At 42.4% G+C, this 22,761-nt stretch overlaps 1 protein-coding gene across 1 annotated transcript in view; it reads right to left on the reverse strand.

Moving 5' to 3' along the window:
• Positions 1-22,761, reverse strand: part of mdga2a (MAM domain containing glycosylphosphatidylinositol anchor 2a) — an 845,563-nt gene that overhangs the window by 464,895 nt on the left and 357,907 nt on the right. The window contains exon 6 of the mRNA XM_055640389.1: positions 16,678-16,947. Within this exon, the coding sequence (XP_055496364.1) occupies positions 16,678-16,947 (270 nt within the window). The remainder of the gene's footprint in view (positions 1-16,677; positions 16,948-22,761) is intronic.

Raw genomic sequence — 22,761 nt, forward strand, 5'->3', positions numbered from 1 at the left:
ACTCCCCACACGCTGTGAAAGGAACTCTCCCCCGAATTGGTCCCATGATAAGTTGAACTAGTATTGTCATTCAATAAGATGACAACTGATTCAACTTGTCCCGGTGTGCTCCCGTTTTTCTCACCATCTTTCCACCTGCTGTCACCCTCCACCACCCACCCATTCAGTAATTCAGAAAGAAGGAGATTTGGAAGCCGTGGAAAAATTGAATTGTTACTTTATTTATTTTTATTTTTATTTTTACGGAGAGAACAATCTGCGCATGCGCGGTTTAAGATTTTTTAAGAAGCCGACTGACTGTCATATTACTCACGACACGTGACTCATTTATAATTATTTATTTATATTTCTATGAACATTTTTCCCAATTGGGCCCCGCACCTCCTAAGGCCGGCCCTGGTGTGTAGCATGTGATTGAGCTGCCTGATAACAGTGGGCACACAAAACATTGGGCCTCAGTTGTGGGTTGAAGCTTGGAAAATCTGCTATTGCAACGTGTAACCTGACTTTGATGCTGCAAAATACCATGCAAATTATGAACTTAACTGTAGGTTAGAATAGGTGCTTGGATATGATTTGAGTTTATTGAAATCAAAATAAAAGCAGAGCTCCTCTCCAATTCTATTATTATCTTTATTTGGGGTTAATAATAGTATTGTCGTGTTTATATCTTTGGAGGAGAATGTATGTCTTTGAAGGAGAGTTTGTGTCATGAACTTGCACTTATTTAATAGGGTTGAAAGTAGTCTACATTTTTTTATCCATAGTCATCTAATTGTCCACCAATACAAATATGAAGATAGACAGGAAAAGCTGGAGTAATTCAGCAGTTCAGACAGCATCTCTGGAGAAAAGGAATAGGTGACATTTTGGGTCGAGACCCTTAAACAAAGGTCGGGACACGAAACATCACCTATTCCTTTTCTCCAGAGATGCTGTCTGATCCACTGAGTTACTCCAGCTTTTTTGGGTTTTTAAACCAGCATCTGCATTTCTTTCCCCACACAAATATGAATGTCAGCAATCGATAAATGTATAATTGAATATATGGGTTGGGTATTGATATTTGTGACTTTGAGTGAAATATAGAATTGGAATGGGTATCAATCCATAAAGACTGCAGCGGTTTGAATACATACAACAGGGGGTAGATTGAAACTAATTGTACATTTAGCGTAGTTATAAATAAACATAAAAGTTATGGGGGTGTTCCACTAGGAGCAGGCATAAATTTGAGGGTCAAAATAGTATGAGTAAATTTCAGACTCTATGGAGCAAAGGATGGGGAAAATTAAATGTGATTGGGATTTCTGGGATCCATGCTTAAGGGGTGACAAGATGTATCATCAATAACTCTTGCAAATACAGGGCGTAGTGAGAAAAAAACAATGATCTAAAACTCTACCACTGACAGCCATTTTGTTATAGATATTGAGAAGTTCTTATTTGAAGGTGGAATGCCTGGGAATTAGATCCTAAAGTAGGGCGGTACAGTGGTGCAGTGGTGGAGCTGATGCCTCACAGCACCAGAGGCCCAGATTCGATCCTGTCTATGGATGCTGTCTGTACGGAGTTTGTATGTTCTCCCTGTGACCGCGTGGGTTTTATTGGGGTGCTCTGGTTTCCACTCACATTCCAAAGATGTGCAGGTCAATTGGTTTCTGTAAAATTACCCTAGTAGAATGTGAAAGCGGGATAACAGTAGGGGTGATCAATGGTCGATGTGGACTCAGGGCCGTAGGGCCTGTTTCCATGATGCATCTTTCAATCGTCCAATCAATCAGAATATGTCCATCCAATTTCATCACCGCATTTTCAAGCATTTCAGATCCTCCTTCTCTGATGATGCTGCAACTACTTGATTAATTGGCAATAGTGCCCCTGACTCAATATTGCCCCTGAGGAATCCATTTTGGATTCCGGTCCAATTTTCCGTAATCCAGACGAGAATAATAAATAATAATAAAATGTATTTATTTCAGACTCAAGGTCCAGACAAGGGACAACATTACATACAAAATACATTGCATACTAAAAACATCTTAAAATACATATAAAATCTTAGTATATAGCTTATAAAAGCATCATAAATTATATATTTAAAAAAACCCAATATCTTAATTTAAATTCAAAATAAGAAAGAATGATCAATGTCCTACAACGAGACAGCGATACCAGTGTATTCACATCTGGGATTCATAGCGTGTAGTACTAAACCTTATGTTTGACAAGGCCACAATACTTACATTTTTAGAGTTATTTATCCTGCAAATGAATTTATACTTATGATTTCTTAGGATAGCTTCTAAAGTACTGATTCCTGCAGCACAATCACTACACCATCTTGGTCTCCTAAGCAGTGTTCTCATTATATCATTATAGGCCACCTTTAGTCTCTGCAAACTTGTCTTTCCGTAGTTAGACCACAGGTGTGCAGTATAGTGGTGTGCAATATGCTCTCAACAGCGACATCTTCACCACATCTGTACACGCATCAAACGTACGCAAGAGAATATTTGCCTGTACATACAGCATATGTCGTTGCCTATTAATATCCTCATCATTTGTCATTTATTCTGTAATAAAATGCCCAAGATATTTTACCTTATTACAGACACTAGGATTATTGCCAGACAATTTAAAATCGGGAAATTTTAGACATTTACCCTCTTTGGTTCTACAGATCATAACAGCACTCTTACAAGCATTATCTTTAATATCATGTTGCACACCATACACAGAACATATAGTAAGGAGCTGCTGGAGACCAGTGCTAGATGGACTATAGACCGCAAGATCTGCATCAATAATATGGTGTATTAAAATATTACCAATCATGCACCCAGTATTATAGGCTTTCAATTGTTTGCACAGATCATCAATATAAAGATTTAAAATTCCCCCTTGTCTAACACCATTGCAAACCCCAAATGGGGCTGAGACCCTATTGCCCCATTTTATTTGCATAGTCTGGTGGGCATACATAGAATCAAAGCAAAGTTTCTACAATATTAATGTTCTGCTGTCAATAACATCTCTTGCATCCTGTGGCAATTCAACTCAGTTTCCAACAAATTATAATGTCATTGTTACCACTAGCTTTAAGATAATACCAAATGAGAAATCTATATTCTAGTCTTTAATAGTAGTGTGAATATAACCACAGTGGCTGAAAATCATTACTACACTTCTTGACAATTAGAATGGCTTTCACAGGATTCAATTAGAATTCCTAAAATGCAGATAAATCTAATGATGATTATTTTGGTTGTGGATGGTCTTCGGGTATTCAGATTGCTTGAGGCATTTTCCAACTTATTTAAGTGATCTTTAATTTTTCAAAGGTATGCTTGAAAGCTTCTAATAGGGTTACTAGAATCTGATTCCTTATATCAATCTCCCAAGTAGATTACCTTACCCCAAGTCATACGCTGCTTGTTCCCCTTACCTCTTCTCACCATCACCTCTTCCTAAACGCTCTTTGAAGAACAAACCCTTGAAGTTTCCTAGCTGCTTTTCAGCCGTCTTTCACAAAGTAGGAATTGCCAAAGGTGAAATTGCCAACTGGAGGAATCTTAAAAGGAACTGTAACAACATAGCATGAGATAACGATACTACATGAATTATGTCAATGATTTCAATAGACAATAGACAATAGGTGTAGGAGTACGCCATACAGCCCTTCAAGCCAGCACCACATTCAATGTGATCATGGCTGATCATCCACAACCAGTACCCCGTTCCTGCCTTCACCCCATATCCTCTGACTCCGCTATCTTCAAGAGCCCTAATTAATTCTCTCTTGAAAGTTTCCAGAGAACCAGCCTCCACCGCCCTCCGAGGCAGAGAATTCTACAGAGTTTCAACTCTCTGTGTGAAAAAGTGTTTACTCATCTCCTTTCTAAATGGCTTCCCCTTATTCTTAAACTGTGGCCCCTGGTTTCTGGATTCCCCCAACATTGGGAACATGTTTCCTGCCTCTAGTGTGTCCAAACCCTTATTAATCCTATATGTTTCAATAAGATCCCCCTCATCCTTCTAAATTCCAGAGTATACAGTACAAGCCCAGCCACTCCAGTCTCTCAGTATATGGCAGTCCCGCCATCCCGGGAATTAACATTGTGAACATACACTGCACTCCCTCAATAGGAATTCTGGAAAAGGTCACAATGAAGCAGTGGGTATTTTTTCTTATGTCATTGGTTTTGTGACTGTTCATCACCTGGATATAATAAATGGGATGGAGGGACTGCCCTGCTGTGATTCATTTAGTGGAGCTGAGCACAAGCAGGAAACAGTTATTGCTCTGCCTTTCCTGCTTAGTTTTGGATTCCTACCAGCCAGCTCTCCATCCTACCGTTCCCCCTTCTCTCCATCCTACCCCTCACCATCTCTCCATCTTGCCATTACTCCATCGCTCCCTCTCCATTAGCTGCTCACCATCTCTCCATTAGCCATTTAGAACAGAGATGAGGGAACACTTTTTCACACAGAGAGTAGTGAGTCTGTGGAATTCTCTGCCTCGGAGGGCGGTGGAGGCCGGTTCTCTGGATACTTTCAAGAGAGAGCTAGATAGAGCTCTTAATGATAGCGGAGTCAGGGGACATGGGGAGAAGGCAGGAACAGGGTACTGGTTGGGCATGATCATCCATGATGACATTGTATGGCCTACTCCTGCACCTATTGTCCATTGTCTATCAAGAACCCTTTGATAACTAGACACAGTCCCACATAATCTGCCATCCATTATCACACTCCAGTGGCTCGAGGAATGGAAGATGTCGGCAAAAACTGAGTGTTGTTGTTCCATCACGACATCCCACCCCCACATCTGTCTTGACATGGCCACACCTTACCCCTGTGCCATTGGCCTGCGATACAGCTACAGCAAACACATGCACTGGAACAGTGGCACAATGATTTATTTTGCCCTGTGCAAGCCACTTTAGACATGCTGCATTCTTGCAAACCTTTACGGTCTGTTACAATTTTACAAGCTCTGGACAGCAATTAATTCCATTATTGCTGATGGTCTGGAGTTTTAGTTGCCATGGTGCTAATCTGTGCAAATGTTTATCTATAAATGAGTATAGAAGTTGGGATGTAATGTTAAAATTGTACAAGGCCTTGGTGAGGCCAATTCTGGAGTATGGTGTACAATTTTGGTCGCCTAATTATAGGAAGGATGTCAACAAAATAGAGAATATAGAAGAGATTTACTAGAATGTTGCCTGGGTTTCAGCAACTAAGTTACAGAGAAAGGTTGAACAAGTTAGGCCTTTATTCTTTGGAGCGCAGAAGGTTAAGGGGGGACTTGATAGAGGTTTTTTTAAATGATGAGAGGGATAGACAGAGTTGACGTGGAAAAGCTTTTCCCACTGAGAGTAGGGAAGTTTCAAACAAGGGGACATGACTTGAGAATTAAGGGACTGAAGTTTAGGGGTAACATGAGGGGGAACTTCTTTACTCAGAGAGTGGTAGCTGTGTGGAATGAGCTTCCAGTGAAGGTGGTGGAGGCAGGTTCATTTTTATCATTTAAAAATAAATTGGATAGTTATATGGATGGGAAGGGAATGGAGGGTTATGGTCTGAGCGCAGGTATATGGGATTAGGGGAGATTATGTGTTCGGCACGGACTAGAAGGGTCGAGATGGCCTGTTTCCGTGCTGTAATTGTTATATGGTTATATTATATGGTTATAAAGGAAACAAATTCATCACTTTCAAAACCAAAGTAATACTCCCAGGTCAAAAAACCCCAGAATAATTATGATTTAATAAAAAGAGGAAGGGGATAACACGAAAGAAACATTAACCTAAGCCATATCTTTAGCACTTTTATTTGTCATGGGTTAGATGTGGCCCTTGTGGCAAAGGGGATCAGGGGGTTCACCAGACTGATGGAGAGAAGGCAGGTACGGGATACTGAGTTGGATGATCAGCCATGATCATATTGAATGGCGGGCAGGCTCGAAGGGCCGAATGGCCTACTCCTGCACCTAATTTCTATGTTTCTATGTTTCTAAGTCTAAGTCTAATTGCGAGACAGGTTTTTCAATTGCCATTATGAACGCTTGCATTAAATAGCTCAGCTGAAATCAATGTTTCGCTTATTATATTCCTCCCCATCATTAATCAAGTTTAGAAAATTATCTTATGTTTGCAATATTGGTTTGGCGTATTAAAAATACAGCTCTTCTTGTTGGCAACATTTCAATCCAAACTTCACAAAAATGCAGACTTCTCTACAACAAAGTTATTTGAATATGGTTGAAAGCAGCCAAAATTGAAAAACTGAGAAGCGTCTAATTGTAAAATTTTAATGGCTGTTCTTGAAGCACAACCAAAAAGCATCTTCCATTCATACATCCCCTGAAGGCTGTTTCCATGATCAGTCTATCAGAATGCTTCATTGTTTGCTAGATCGGTAGTTCTATTGTCCTTCTGTTCCTCAGAGGTTTACAAGAATGATTCCAGGAATTAGTGCGTTAGCATATGATGAACGTTTGACAGCACTCTACTCACTGGAGTTTAGAAGGATGAGGGGACACTTCATTGAAACTTGCAGAATAGTGAAAGGCACAGATAGAGTGTACGAGGAAAGGATGTTTCTACTGGTGGGAGAGTTCAGGACCAGAGGTCATAGCCTCAGAATTAAAGGGCACTATTTTAAACAGGAGGTGAGGAAAAACTTATTTAATCAGAGGGTGGATAATCTGTGGAATTTATTGTCACAGAGGGCTGTGGAGGCCAAGACAGTGGATATTTTTAAGGCAGTGATAAATTCTGGAATAGAACAGGTGTCAAGGGTTATGGGGAAAAGGCAGGAAAATTGGATGAGGGGGCAGAGATCAGCCATGTTTGAATGGCGGAGTGGACTCGATGGGCCGAATGGCCTAATTCTATACTTGTGAACTGCCTGTTCTGACTATAATGGTGCAATAACATTTAAAATAATATAGTCAGAGCATAGAAACATAGAAAAATAGATGCAGGAAGAGGCCATTCGGCCCTTCGAGCCAGCACTACCATTCAATATGATCTTGGTTGATAATCTAAAATCAGTACCCTGTTCCTGCTTTTTCTCCAAATCACTTGATTCCTTTAGCCCAAATAGCTAAATATAACTCTCTCTTGAAAACATCCAGTGATTTGGTCTCCACTGCCTTCTGTGGCAGTGAATTCTACAGATTCACAACTCTCTGGGTGAAAAAAAAAATCCTCATCTCAGTCCTAAATGGCCTACCCCTTATTCTTAAACTATGACCCCTGGTTCTGGACTCCCCCAACATCGGGAACATTTTTCCTGCATCTAGCCTGTCCAATCTTTTAAGAATTTTATATGTTTCTATAAGATCCCCTCTTAAATTTCTAAATTCCAGTGAACACAAGCCCAGTCGACCCATTCTTTCATCATATGTCAGTCCCGCCATCCCGGGAATTAACCTGGTGAACTTACGCTGCACTCCCTCAATAGCAATAATGTCCTTCAAATTAGGAGACCAAAATTGCACACAATACTCTAGGTGCGGTCTCACCAGGGCTACGTACGACTACAGTAGGACCTCTTTGCTTCAAAACTCAAATCCTCTTGCAATGAAGGCCAACATGCCATTAACTTTCTTCACTGCCTGCTGTATCTGCATGCTTACTTTCAGTGACTGATGTACAAGCACACCTTGGTCACGTTGCACCTCCCTTTCTCCTAATTTTACACCATTCAGATAATAATCAGCCCCTGTTTTTTCCCCCAAAGTGGAAAAACTCACATGTATCCACACTATACTGCATCTGCCATGCATCTGCCCACTCACCCAACCTATTCAAGTCATCCTGCAGCCTCTTAACATCCCCATCGCAGCTCACACTGCCACCCAGCTTTGTGTCGTCTGCAAACTTGAAGATGTTACATTTAATTCCCTCATCTAAATCGTTAATTTATATTGTAAATACTGTAACTGGGGTCCCAGCACCGAGCCTTGCGTCACCCCACTAATCACTGCCTGCCATTCTGAAAATAACCCGCTAATTCCAACTCTTTGCTTCCTGTCCGCCAACCAGTTCTCTATCCATGTCCATACCCCATCCCCAATACCATGTGTTAATTAATTTTGCACACTAATCTCCTGTGTCGGATCATGTCAAAGGCTTTTTGAAAGTCCAGATACACCACATCCACTGACTCTTCCATATCCATTCTACTTGTTACATCCTCAAAAAATTCCAGAAGATTAGTCAAGCATGATTTTCCCTTCATAAATCCTTGCTGACTTTGACCGATCCTGTCACTGCTTTCCAAATGCGCTGCATTTGACTTCAACAATCGACTGAAGCATCTTCCCCACTACTGATGCAAGGCTAACTGGTCTGTAATTCCCTGTTTTCTCTCTCCCTCCTTTCTTAAACATTGGAGTTATATTGGCTACCCTCCAGTCCACAGGAACTGATCCAGAGTCGAGAGCACATTGGAAAATGATCACCAATGCATCCACGATTTCTAGGATCACCACCTTGAGTACTATGGGTTGTAGACCATCAGGCCCTGGGGATTTATCTGCCTTGTCCCAACAGTTTATCTAACACCATTTCCTAACTAATGTGGATTTCCTTCAGTTCCTCCCTGAATTGAGTGGAAGAGCAGAGAGGTTAATCCTCAACTTTTTTTTAAAACATTGGTCACACCTCAGCTGGAGTATTGTGTGTACGCCTGGTCAACGCATTAGAGGAATGAATGATGTAAGAGTGCTGCAGGTGAGCGGAGGAGATTCACTAGGATGATGACTGGAATGGATAGTTCCAGTTATGTGCAATGACTGGAGAGGCAGGTCTGCTCTCCCAGAACCGGAGGACGTTAAGATGAATGAATAAGTTTATTGGCCATGTATTCACATACAAGGAATTTGCCTTGGTGCTCCTCCCACAAGTGACAACATGACATATAGTGACAGTTAGGAATGACACATAAAACATTAAACATTAATAATAAAACAATAATGGTAATGGTATATATAATGGTAACAATACTGGTAACAATAAAGGTAAATAATACTATAATAATGGTAAGTGATGTATATAAAATTATAAGAGGTATAGATTATAGGTAAAGGGCCTGTCCCATCAGCATGCGATTGCATGCATCTAGCGCGACCAAACGTGGTGGCTTGAGGCGTACGGCCTCGTGGGGTCGGTCCCACTTCCAACCGCGAAGCTGTCTGGAGTTGTGCGGGGCTGGTCCCGACATCATACTCACCAATCAGCTGGGCAGGAGGCGGGCCGACTGAATTTGGACGGCGTACGGCGTCGGGCGGTTACGTCATCACGCAACGGCACGCCGGGCGGTGACGTCAATGGGCAACGCCACGTTCTAGGCGTACGCCGTCAAGGCGCTGCATACGGCCTCAATGTGGCTGCGGGCCGACAGGCCGTTGTCACGTGGAATTTTTGGACAGTGTCAGTTTTTTGGAGCCCCGCACGATGTCGGGACCAGCTCCGCACAAATCCATACGGCTCCGGCGATCGAAGTGGGACCGGCCCCGGGAGGCCGTGCGGCTCAAGCGACCACGTTAGGTCGCGCTAGCCGCATGCAGTCGCATGCTGGTGGGACGGGCCCTTAACTTTGGATGTCTCCCCAAACAAATCATCTATCCTTGGCCTACATAGAATGCAGAATAGTACAGCATGGAAGCAGGTCCCTCGGCCCACAATGACCATGCCAAGTTAAACTAATGTCTTCTGCCCTCCTGTGATCCAGATACCTCCATTCCTTGCACAGCACATATCCCTATCCAAAGATGGACAAAACATGCTGGAGAAACTCAGTGGGTCAGACAGAAAAACTGCTATCCATACCTCTGGAGAAAAAGATTAGGTGACCTTTTTGGTCAGAACACTTCTTCACCTACAAATTCAAGTGACTTGCTGCCTCACCAGGATGGTGTGTTTTGGTACTTGGATGGAAGGAAGCGATGGGTTAAAGGGGAAATATATAACAGTTCATGTTGTTGTATGGAAAAGTGCTCTGAAAAGATGAAGGCTTACTTGTGGAAATGGAAGAAAGATCCTCATGACAAGAATATGGAAAAGGGAGAGGATGACGTATCACATGGTGGCATCATAATGAAGCTGGTGGAAATAATGGAGGCTAATCCAGAGAATGTGGAAGGTAGTGGGGTGATAGATAAAGATAAGGGTAAATGATTCTTGTACTGGGTGGGAGTAGAAGTGCACAGCATAGTGGCATAGCAGTGGAGCGCCAGAGACACGAGTTCAATCCTGACTACGGGTGCTTGTATATACGGAGTTTATACGTTCTCCCCGTGACCTGCATGGGTTTTCACCGAGATCTTTGCTTTTCTCCCACACTCTCAAGACATAAAGGTTTGTAGGTTCATTGGCTTGATATCATAAAATTGTCTCTAGTATGTGTAGGACAGTGCAAACATGCAGGGATCGCTGGCCGGTGCCACTGATGGGCCTGTTTCCACGCTGTATTTCTAAACTAAACTAAACTAAATGGATATGGGTGTGAATCTTGTAAACAGTAGTAGAGGAGAAAGCACCATTGGAGAAGAAAAGTTTCTCAGAAGCAGTGGTGTGGATGATGACATCACCAGAGCAGATTCAATGGAGGAAGAAATGGAGGGAAGATTAAGGAGAATCCAAAAAGATTTTATGTAGATTAAAGAAAAGCAGGTCAATAGAGAGAGAATAGGGCCCCTTAGAAACTAAAGCGGTCATCTTTATGTGGGACTGCAGAAGATGAGCAATGTCCTCAATCTTGGCAGCATATGTGGGGCTGTGCCTAGTCATAAAGTATTCCCCCCCCCCTTTTTACAGTGGTTGGGAAACTTAGGACAGTTAATGGAGATGTCTTGAGGCCAGTCCATAATATAGTCAAGGAAGTGCTGAATGTCCCAAGGTGAACAAAGGTAGCTATATCTGTCAGACCTGACGAGATATATCCAAGGATGGGAAGCTAGAGAAGGTGAAAGAAAAGAGGCAAGATAGGAAAAATACTGTGGGACAAGAACCAACCAAGATGATGTGTCCACCTGGAGCTGTTTCTCAGCAGTATCTATGATGGGGTGTGGAGCAGCCTCAGATTCACCCCTATCCGAAATAAGCACTCAACTGAAAAATATCACCAAGGGTTACCATGCCATTCACCTGGGAGGAAGGGTAAATATTAAATCATACAAAAAGAATTAATCTTGCAGCTGTACCCTGTTTGAAAATGCATTGCTATCTACTGCCACCCCATACTTTGATACGAAAGTTATGATGTCCTTACGTTTCTCAGGCACAAGCGAATCATCCCACCACAACTATCATCATCCCGAACTACTATCTACCTCCATTGGTAACTCTCTATACATTGTACTTTATGGCTTTACGTTGCAAAGCGTTAATCCCTTATCATATTGTTTTCCTCGACAAAAGCTTAATACATGTATTGTTTTCTCGCAAAAACCTCACTACACGTGACAATAAACCAAACTGGACTAAACTGGCGCTCTCATCTCACAGAACCCGCCTCCAAACCCTTTCTTAATCCAACGTTGGTTTCTGAATAGCTTGCACCCGCGGATTCTAGATTGAGCCAAGGATTCAGTCTTGAGACTCAGTGATGAAAGTATGATCCAGGTGTGCCGAAAGGTCCTGGCTTGGATGATGGAAAGGGGAGGCCTTCCACTGTCCCACAGGCGAGGATATCCTGAGCCACCAGTGGTGTGGAAAGGGCCCTATTCACTGGTAGTTGAGAGATAACTGAGGATCAAGGGTCCTTATTCCATTACTCTGTATTATTTCACATTGCTCACTATTCATTACCCTGGGAAATCAACTTCTACTGATCATTGTAATCCCTTTTCATCCAGATTTTTCACCAGAAAATATGATGCAAGAGTACACTGCTTTTAAAAAGAATTTTAAAAAAAAAATCATGTTCAGGAACTGAAAGTCTATGAATTGTGGTAACTGAGCAAATCAAATTCCATCAGTAACATGATTGTTTGGTCTTTCTGTGGTGTCAAAATCTGACAAATAATTCTGTTCAGATCTCCAGAAAATACAACTGTAAATATACTCTGCTGTTTACACATGTCGAATTTTTTTTAAATATCAGATGAACAAACAAAATATAATGAACTGAAACTCAAACGTACAAAAGTAGTTGCCAACTTTCAATCATTTGCCTTTAATGTTTCCACTCCACCTGTCCCTCCTCAGATCAGTGAACATAATGGTATCAGGCTAAACTGATGTAAATTGTGCTATATGGCATGTTAATCCACTCAAATACACTGTAGTACTAAATTAATCTCTTAAATATTAACCTAGCTATATTATTACATAGTGTGTTACGTATCGAGAGACCTGATGCAACAGTCTCCACCTCAATTTCCCAAAACATTAATTCTCACATTTGCACCTACGGTAACCAACAATAAAATCCCATAGGACAATGCTTCATTAAAATACAATTAATGAGTTAGAAAGATTTAATTAAACTGATATTTGAAGCAGAAGGAATGCAGAATAAGCATTCTCTCTCAAGCCTTCACATTATTCCTTTATTTTGTCTTCATCTGATTTTCTGGTCAGAATTTCTCAGACCCTTACACTCTCCATTCACTATATATAATCTCTTTCATCGGTCACTCTTTGCTTCCACCCCTTCATTCTTTCTGACTCCTGGAATAAAATACAGCACAGGAACAGCCATTACATCTGCGCTGACAATGCCAATCTAAACTAATCACACCTGCCTACTCAAGATCCATATCCCTCCATTCTCTGCCTGTTCATATGTCTACATACATGCTTCTTAAACATTGCTACCCTATCTGCTTCTGCCACTTCCCCTGGCAGTGCCAACTAGGCACCTACCAACCTTTGTGTAAACAACATACTGCATAAATCGCCTTAAAACTTACCCCTCTCATCTTAAACCTCCAGCTTTAAGTTGTTTTACATTTCCATCCTGAGAAAAAGACTCTGACTATCTACCCTCTCAAATCCTCCCATAATTTTATAAACTTTTATCAGATCCTCACTCAACCTCCAACAGTGGAGAGAAAACAATCCAAGTTTATCCAGAAAAAGACACAAAGTGCTGGAGTATCTCAGTGGGTCAGGAAGCATCTTTCTGGAGAACCTGGATGGGTGACATTTCTGATCGGGACATTTCTACAGACTGAATCTGGGGTTCAGCAAATCCAGCACTGTGTCTTTTCTGTAAACCGGCATTGGAATTTACTTGTTTCTACATATTTGTCCAACCTTCCCTTATAATTAATACTCTCTCATCCCAGTAACATCCTGGAGAATCTCTTCTGCGTCCTCTCCAAAGCCTCCACATCCATTCATGTAACAAGGCAATCAAAATTGCACACAGTACTCTAATGTGCCCAAACCAAAATGTTATATAGTTACAACATAAGCTATATAGCTCATATAACCAAATTATAGAATTACTTGCATGGCTATTTGTGAGTGATATTAACTGTGCTTCTCGTGACCTTTGAGAAGACTGACAAGATCGTGAACGGAGGGGCAGACTAATCTACTTCTGTTTCTGGTTCTTGTCCCTTTGTCGTTTATACCTCATAGAAAGAGTCAGCCTCCCCTCCCCCCCCCCCCCCCCCCCCCCAAGGAGAAAGAGTGATAATTCAGACAACAAATGAGCGGATATCCCAGCATGAGGCTGCTGCAGGGGCGCCAAGCAAACTTCAACAGAAGCCCTACAACTTCTCAAAACTAAAGAGGTAGATCCCGCAGTGTATTGCAGCTACACAATACCTTCCACAAGCACATCAGTAATGATTACATGCAAAACAATCAAGGTAAACCATATTAAAATGACAACAGCATTGCAATTGTTAATCAAGAAAGAAAATATACAACAAAAGTACAAGGAAAGATCCTCCATTAAATTAAAGAGATGCAATGCAACAAAGCCCACAGTAATTACATAATCTAATGGAAGTAATGAGGCAGAGGAGGGTACCTATTGCAGGTTTTAGATCACCAGTGTTTATTGCAGGATTCATCTTCACCTTGTGCCAAAAATAAAAACCTATAACAAAGAGCACACGTTGAGTTCATTCTGTCTAATAACCCAGTGTCGTGGATTAAAATTTGAAAATGCTGGGTGGCCTGGATCCCTTATTGCACATAGTGATATATTTGTTTGGCACCTGGTGCTTAAACACTAGGCATCCTGATGACCAAGAGTTTCTTGAACTGCCACATTACTTCTTGAAATGAAAACTGCCAGTGTGCCTAGTGGAGTTCCGCAAGGGTTGGTGCTGGGGCCGCTACTCTTGTCTTTCGACATTAATGATTTGGATGAGGAGATTGTACGCTTTGTGGCCAAGTTTGTGGATGATACGGAAATAGGAGGACGGGCAAGTAGTGTAGAGGAAGAAGGGACTCTGCAGAAGGACTAGGACAGGTTGGGTGAGTGGGCAGAGAAGTGGCAAATAGAATATAGTGTTGCAAAGTGTGTTCATGCATTTTGGTAGTAGGAATAAAGGCGTAGATTATTTTCTGAATGGGGAGAGAATCTAGAAATCGGAGATGCAAAGGGACATGGGAGAGCTGATGCAGGATTCTCAAAAAATTAATTTGCAAGTCAAATCAGAAGTAAAGAAAGCAAACATAATGCCAGCATTTATTTCAAGAGGGCGTGTATACAAAACACAAGGATGTAATGTTGAGGCTCTATAAGGCGCTGGTAATGCCGCATTTGGAATATTGTGAGCAATTTTGTGCACTATATCTGAGGAAGGATGTGCTGGCTCTGGAGAGGGTCCAGAGTAGATTTACAAGAATGATCCCAGGGAAGAGTAGGCTAACCTATGATGAACGTTTGTCGGCACTGGGCCTGTACTCGTTGGAGTTTAGCAGAATGAGGGGGGACGTCATTGAAACATACAGAATAGTGAAAGGCTTGGATAGAGTGGATGTGGAGAGGATGTTTCCACTAGTGCGAGAGTCTAGGACTAGAGGTCATAGCCTCAGAATTAAAGGCCGTTCTTTTAAGAACGAGATGAGGAGGAATTTCTTTAGTCAGAGGGTGGTGAATCTGTGGAATTCTTTGCCACAGAAGGCTGTGGAAGCCATTAGTCATTATTGTTAAGGCAGAGATAGATAGATTCTTGATTAGTACGGGAGCCAGAGGTTATGGGGAGAAGATAGGAGAATGGGGTTAGGAGGGAGAGATAGATCAGCCATGATTGAATGGCGGAATGGACTTGATGGGCTGAATGGTCTAATTCTACACCTACCACATGACCTTATGTACCTTTATTTTTACAAAACAGCCTTAATATTAGTTGCTGGTCCAGCTATGTGACCAGTACCACCACAGTGGCCAATAGCACTTAAAACACCAACTTCTCTCCTTACATGCTATTACATTCAGGAAGTGCCAATTATCTGGTGCGCAGGTTTCATGTACCTTTCAAAGTACGTCTTCAATGTAGACTTCAATGTAACTGCATTACCGCACATTTGAATTCAAAGTAATCGTGTAAAAAATATTGAGCCACTGTTAGTCCATGTGATGGACACCGTTTAACTATGAGCACAGGACATCTACATAGACATGACATACCGTGGATTCCAGTGATAGAACAGGACAGGAGCAGTAGTCACAGCAGTGCATTAAGTTGGGTTGTTTGTACAACACCTCATATCTGCTTTTCCCCTTTGAACTGATTTAGTTACAAACTGTTTCCTTCTGCTGAATTGGCCGTGCAGAACAAAACAAGATCTCAATTAGATTTCAAGCTTCGTTAGATTGTGTTTACATAGAAACAAAAACATGGAAAAATAGATGCAGGAGTAGGCCATTCGGCCCTTCGAGCCAGCACCGCCATTGAACATGATCATGGCTGATCATCTAAAATCAGTACCCAGTTCCTGCTTTTTCATCATATCCCTTGATTCCTTTGCCCCAAGGGTTAAATCTAACTCTCCCTTGAAAACATCCAGTACATTGGCCTCCACTGCCTTCTGAGGCAGAGAATTACACAGATTCACAACTCTCTGGGAGCTTTCATGAACAAGAAGTGTGTCGGAGGCCACAGTCTGTTTAAAAAAGACATAAATGACTGCTTTAATATTCTTAAGATAGACACAAAATGCTGGACTAACTCAATGGGACAGGCAGCATCTCTGGCGAAAAGGAATAGGTGACAAGGAATCAAGACCATTCAGACTATTCCTTTTCTCCAGAGATGCTGCCTGACCCGCTGAGTTACTTCAGCATTTTGTGTTTACCTTCAGTGTAAACCCGCATCTGCAGTTCCTTCCTGCAGATGCGGGTTTCCATGACTTAATATACTTCCCTTAGGACTGCAGACATCTCCAAACTCCCTTCCCCACCTCTTCTCAGTGACTCTGCTGGGCACCATTCAAGTGGTCATTCTTGCAAACCTTAATAGTCAGCATCGATGGGCTACTTGGATCTGTCCTTGGATAGTCATTTCTGGGCAACTAGCAACACAGCCTTCAACCAGCATGACCCTCCCTTGATCATCGGCACTGAGACCAGTTTCAGTCCATCCCATCCAAGACCCAAGCACCATGTGCGAGGGGCCATTCATATGATGGGACCCTTGCTCTCAGCTCCACATCGGCTGCATCAGTTTAAACAGGCAAGTTGACGTACCTCTTACAGTGATTGAGCTGGACTTCTTAGCAGGGTTGCCCACGTTGTTGTTAGCAAGGCAACTGTAAGCCCCGGCCTCGTCAACATTGATAGAGTGCAGTGTAAGAGTCCCTCCATTCAGCACACTTGTCTCAGGAAGAGAACCGATTGCTTTGATCCAGGTGAGGGTCGGAGGGGGGTCTCCTCCTGTTGTGACGCACACCATTGATACTGAATCTCCTGGGTTTACGACTATCTGCTCAGGAATCAACAGCTTGATGGAGGGGGAAGCTGCAAGAAACAAAAAGAGTGGACAAAATGTGAATGCAAGTACATGCTCTTTTCTCCTGACTGCAATGAACTCACATTGTTTCATAACCTACTGTTCGCTGTGCTGTCAGGGAACACTGAATAAAGCCGACCATAAGAAGAATCACGTTGAGGTCATGTCACAAAATAAAGGGCAAAAGACCGCTTGAGTTCATGATTTCTCTCCCGTGAGTAATTATTCAATCCCATTCCTCAGCTCTTTCATATGTGCCACAAATTTTGTTCCCTCAATTGCCTATCCAATTTCCTTTTGAAGAAAAAGCTGTGAATGCAGGAATCCCTCAGCCAGTCACCGACAAGAGTGTTTACAACGACGAGTCAGCCTACAGGGATGAGGTCCAGCACCTGACAACCTGGTGTGCCAACAATAACCTCGTCCTCAACTACAAGAAGACGAAGGAAATTATTGTCGACTTCAGGAAGGTCAGAGGGGGCAGACATACCCCCATCCATATAAACGGGACTGAGGTGGAGCGCGTCTCCAACTACAAATTACTCGGGGTACACATCTCGGAGGATCTGTCCTGGTCCCTCAACACCTCCAAGCTGATCAAAAAGGCGCAGCAGCGCCTTTACTTCCTGAGGAGGCTCAAGAAAGCTCACCTGTCCCCCCAGAAACTGACCAACTTTTACCGCTGTACCATCGAAAGCATCCTGACCACCTGCTTCATGGTATGGTACAGCAGTTGCACCGTAGCGGACAGGAATGCACTACAACGGGTGGTGAAAACCGCGCAGTACATCATCGGTGCCCCGCTCCCTGCCATGGATGCCCTCCACCGAAAACGGTGTCTGAGACGGGCCGGGAAGATCATTAAAGACCCCTCCCACCCCAACCATGGACTGTTTGCCCTCCTCCCATCAGGGAGGCAGTACAGGAGCCTCAGGTCTCGTACCAGTAGGATGAGGAACAGCTTCTACAATAATACCATCACATTGCTGAACTCGGAGTCCCGCCGATAGACTTCTCCAGTCTCTCCGTCCACATTGTTCGATTATTGTTTGATTATTCTGTATTTTTATTTTTATTTCTATATTGCACTATACTATGGACTGACGCTAAACTGCATTTCGTTGTACCCATACTCGTATTTGTGCAATGACATTAAAGTTGAATTGAATTGAATTGTCACATGTTCCAAAGCGGAACAATGAAATTCTAACTTGCAGCAGCACAACAGGTTTGTAAATACAGTACCCAATAGATAACTTAATAAACAGACAAAAAAATAAGTTTAATAAAGAAATAACCCAGTACAGAGCAGAACAAAACAAACCACAGATCCCTAGCCAACAAGGACATTTTGTAGTTTAGTTGGTGTTTGTGGTGTTCAATAGCCAGATAGTTGTTGGGAAGAAGCTGTTCCTGAACCTGGTGTTCATGGTTTTCAGACTCCTGTACCTTCTTCCCAAGGGCAGGAGTGAAGTGAGAGCGTGGCCAGGGTGTGTGGTTCCTTGATGATCCTGGCTGCGTTTTGAAGCAGGACCTCCTAGAGATGCCTCCGATGGTGGGGAGGTCAGCACCTGTGATGGACTGGGTAGTGTTCGCCACATTTTGTAATCTCCTTCATCCCCGGGTTTTCGAGTTCCCAAACAGGCAACGATGCAACTAGTCAATAGGCCCTCTACCGTACACCTGTAGAAGTTCTAGAGCGTATTTGTCAACATACCAAATCTCCTCTAATCTTTAAAGGAAATAGAGGCATTGATGGGCTTTCCTTATGATTATATCAATATGCAGGACAGATCTTCAGAGATATGTATGCCCAGGAACTTGAAGTTGCTATCTCTCTCCACCATCGTACCATCGCACCATCAACAAAGAGAGGTTTGTGAATCCTTGGACTTCCTCTTCTTAAGCCAACAATCAGCCTCTTGGTTTTACTGATGTTCTGGCAACATTCAATCGGACGATCGATGTTCCTCCTATACTGTGACTCATCGTTATCAGTAATTCATTCAACAATGGCGGTGTCATCAATTTGAAGATAGTTGGGTCTGTGTCAGGCTACATTGTCATGGATGTAGAGTAACTACAGCAGGAGATTGAGTGCACAGCCTGTATGCCAATATCTACTTTTTGTAGATGTTTTGTAGATGTAGATGCTATATTTAAGAGGGAGTTAGATGTGGCCCTTGTGGCTAAAGGGATTAGGGGGTATGGAGAGAAGGCAGCTACAGGATACTGAGTTGGATGATCAGCCATGATCATATTGGATGGCCGTGCAGGCTCGAAGGGCCGAATGGCCTACTCCTCCACCTATTTTCTAGATTTCTACGTTTCTATGTTACACAACAGAATGATAAATATTCTTGTGAACCTGTTAAGGTGAAAGAGACCGTGGAAAACATATCCAGATGATTTTCAAGGGAGCTCAGAAGGTGTGAAGGAAGCTCAGGAACCAGCGATCAAATACGTAAGAATCGAGCTTGCATACCAGGGCTCCACTGAGTGGAAAGGGAGCATGGAAACTAAAGTTGCAGTGATTTGGAAGGAAGTTCGTGAACTGGCGCTTCAGTGATTTGGAAAATAATGCAACAAACATCACCCGGTGAACTAGATGCTGAATCATCAAGACCTTTGAATAGATGGATAGCAGATTATCACAGTTTTACCGTTTACAGTTTGTGGCTGTTTTGGTTACAACTCAATCTCCTTTTATTATACCCAGTGGCCCAGAAATTAATCTACATATCAACAAAAACAAAATAATGTAGAGAAAAAATTGCACCAACACATTGTTAATCAATGTTGCGTATATTTCTGTGCAAATTAATACAGTCAGGGCTTTGAGTACAGGAGTTGAGTCGTCATGGTACAACTGTACAAGTGGAGACTGCACTCGGTGTGGTGTAGTTCTGGCTACTAATCTGGAAAGAGTGTAAGAAAGATATGCAAACGTGTTACTGGAACTGAAGGGCTTGAGTTACAAGACTGGATAGGCTGGGATATTTTTACCATGGAGTAGACAAGGCTGAGGACTTGTGTCCGTGCTCTATAACTCAATGACTCTAATTATTAATAAAGATGGACTGTTTAATACCAGGAATGTATGAACGATATCACCCTTTATCTGATGTCCACTTTCCCTACAGTATGTCAATAAGTTGTATGACCTATATGGAACTGCCACAGGAGGTGTTAGAAACAGAAACAATTCCAATGTTTAAGAGGCATTTGAACAGGTAATTCGATAGGAAAGGAGCAGGGGGATACAGGACTAATGCAGGAAAATCAGGTTAGCATCAGGAGCAGCAGAGTGGCGGAGTGGTAGTGTTGCTGCCTTACAGTGCCAGAGAAACGGGTTCAATCCTGGCCATGGATGCTGTCTGTATGGAGTCTGTACGTTCCTCCTGTGACTGCATTGCTTTTTTCTGGGTTTCCTCCCACACCCCAAAAACGTATCGATTTGTAGCTTAATTGGCTTTGAATAAAAGTGTCCCAGTGCGTAGGATAGTGTTAGTGTACAGGGTGATCACTTGTCGACGTGAACTCAATGGGCCGAAGGGACTGTTTCTCTGCACTCTAAAGTCTCATCATGATAGACTTGGACTAGGGCCGAAGGGCTTCTTTCTGTGCTGTACAACTCTTTGACTCTTTCCCTTAATTCCGAGCAACAAAAATGTCAAAGCTGGAACTTCTCAGCAAAGATAACCTGCAAAGGTTCTGAGAAAAGGTTCATAAATATGAGCATGGCCCTGATTTCCATTGAGAGAGCAGGATGGGCAATGGTGTGTGCTTACTGATCAAACATCCAGCATCAAATTCATACACATGTCTATTCTCTGATGTCTTATCAAAATAAATTCAATTATATCAGTTTCATGGTCATTTATTAAACATCAATTAAATAGGACCTATGTCAATCAAATAGATTCAGTGTAAAGGAATTCCTTCAAAGTATAACAGAGAACAACAAATATAAAATAGATCCTGACTGGTTGAATGTATTCATATCTTGATTTTTTTTTCCACTGCAGTGTTAAACTATCGCTAATATTGATGATATAATAGACAATAGGCAATAGGTGCAGGAATAGGCCATTCGGCCCGTTGAGCCATTCAATGTGATCATGGCTGATCATCCACAATCAGTACCCCGTTCCTATCTTCTCCCCATATCCCCTGACTCCACTATCTTTAAGAACCCTATCAAGCTCTCTCTTGAAAGTATCCAGTGAACCAGCCTCCACCGCCCTTTGAGGCAGAGAATTCCACAGACTCACAACTCTCTGTGAGGAAAAGCGTTTCCTCATCTCCGTTCTAAATGGCTTACCCCTTATTCTTAAACTGTGGGCCCCTGGTTCTGGACCCAACATCAGGAACATGTTTCCTGCCTCTAGCATGTCCAAACCCTTAATAATTTTATATATTTCAATAAGATCCCCTCTCATCCTTCTAAACTCCAGAGTATACAAGCCCAGCCTCTCCATTCTCTCAGCATATGATACTCCCGCCATCCCGATAATTAACCTTGTAAACGTACGCTGCACTCCCTCAATAGCAAGAATGTTCTTCCTCAAATTAGGGGACCAAAACTGCACACAATACTCCAGGTGTGGTCTTACTAGGGCCCTATACAACTGCAGAATTACCTCTTTGCTCCTATACTCAACTCTCTTGTTATAAAGGCCAACATGCCATTCGCCGTCTTCACTGCCTGCTGTACCTGCATGCTTACTTTCATTGACTGATGATACAAAGCCCTAGCCCCAATCTATGGGATTTTAGTAAACCATTTACTAATCTTTAGTGTCACAGATATTGCAGCAACATCAATAGGCTGGTGTGGACACACAATAAAGACTATCACCATAACCTGCAAAGTGGGGAACAGCTTAAAATGGGACCTTAACCCCACTCCATTCCCTGCGCATACATGTCTGCCCAAAAGTCTCTTAAATGCCATTATTTTATCTGCCTCAACCACCAACCTCTGCAGCATTTTCCAGGCACTCACCACACTCTCTATAAAAAAAGTTGGCCCGCACATCTCCTTTAAACCTTGCCCCTCTCAGCTTAAAGCTTTGCCCTCTGTATTTTTGATTTATCTGTCATGGGAAAATACCCTACTTATGCCTCTCAGAATTTTACGTCCTTCTATCAGATCTCCCCACAAACTCTGGCATTCCAGAGAGAACAATCCAAGTCTGTCCAACCTCTCCTTGTAGCCAACATTCCCTAATCCAGGCATCATTCTCGTAAACCTCTTCTGAACCCTTTCCTGCATCCTTCGTGTAATGGAGCGAGCAGAACTGCACACAATACTCCAAATGCAGTCTTAACCAATGATTTATAAAGCTGCATCATGACTTCCTGACTCCTATACTAAATGTCCCGACCTATGAAAACAAGCATACCATTTGCCATCTTTATCACTCTATCTATATGTGTTGCCACTTACAGGGCATTATGGATTAGGACCCCAAGATTGCTGTAAACATCAATGCTGCTAAGGGTAATGCCGTTAGTTGTATATTTTCTCAGTAGCTGATCTATATCGTCTGTATAACTTGACAGCCTTCCACACAGTCCGCAACCCTAGCAATATAGATCTCAAGCCTGCATTCCACCACAGGCCACTGTCTGGTATCAGTAAGCCAGTTCTGAATCCATATGGCCACATCACTATTAATCCTGTGCATCCCAACTTCTGGATCAGCCTACAATGGAGGACCTTATCAAATGCCTTATTAAAATCCATGTAAACAACATCCACTGCCCTGCCATCATTGATCAGCCTTGTCACTTCCTCAAAAATACCTGATTACATT

The sequence above is a fragment of the Leucoraja erinacea genome, chromosome 9 (genome assembly GCF_028641065.1).
Source record: "Leucoraja erinacea ecotype New England chromosome 9, Leri_hhj_1, whole genome shotgun sequence".
Classification (NCBI taxonomy): Eukaryota; Metazoa; Chordata; class Chondrichthyes; order Rajiformes; family Rajidae; genus Leucoraja; species Leucoraja erinaceus.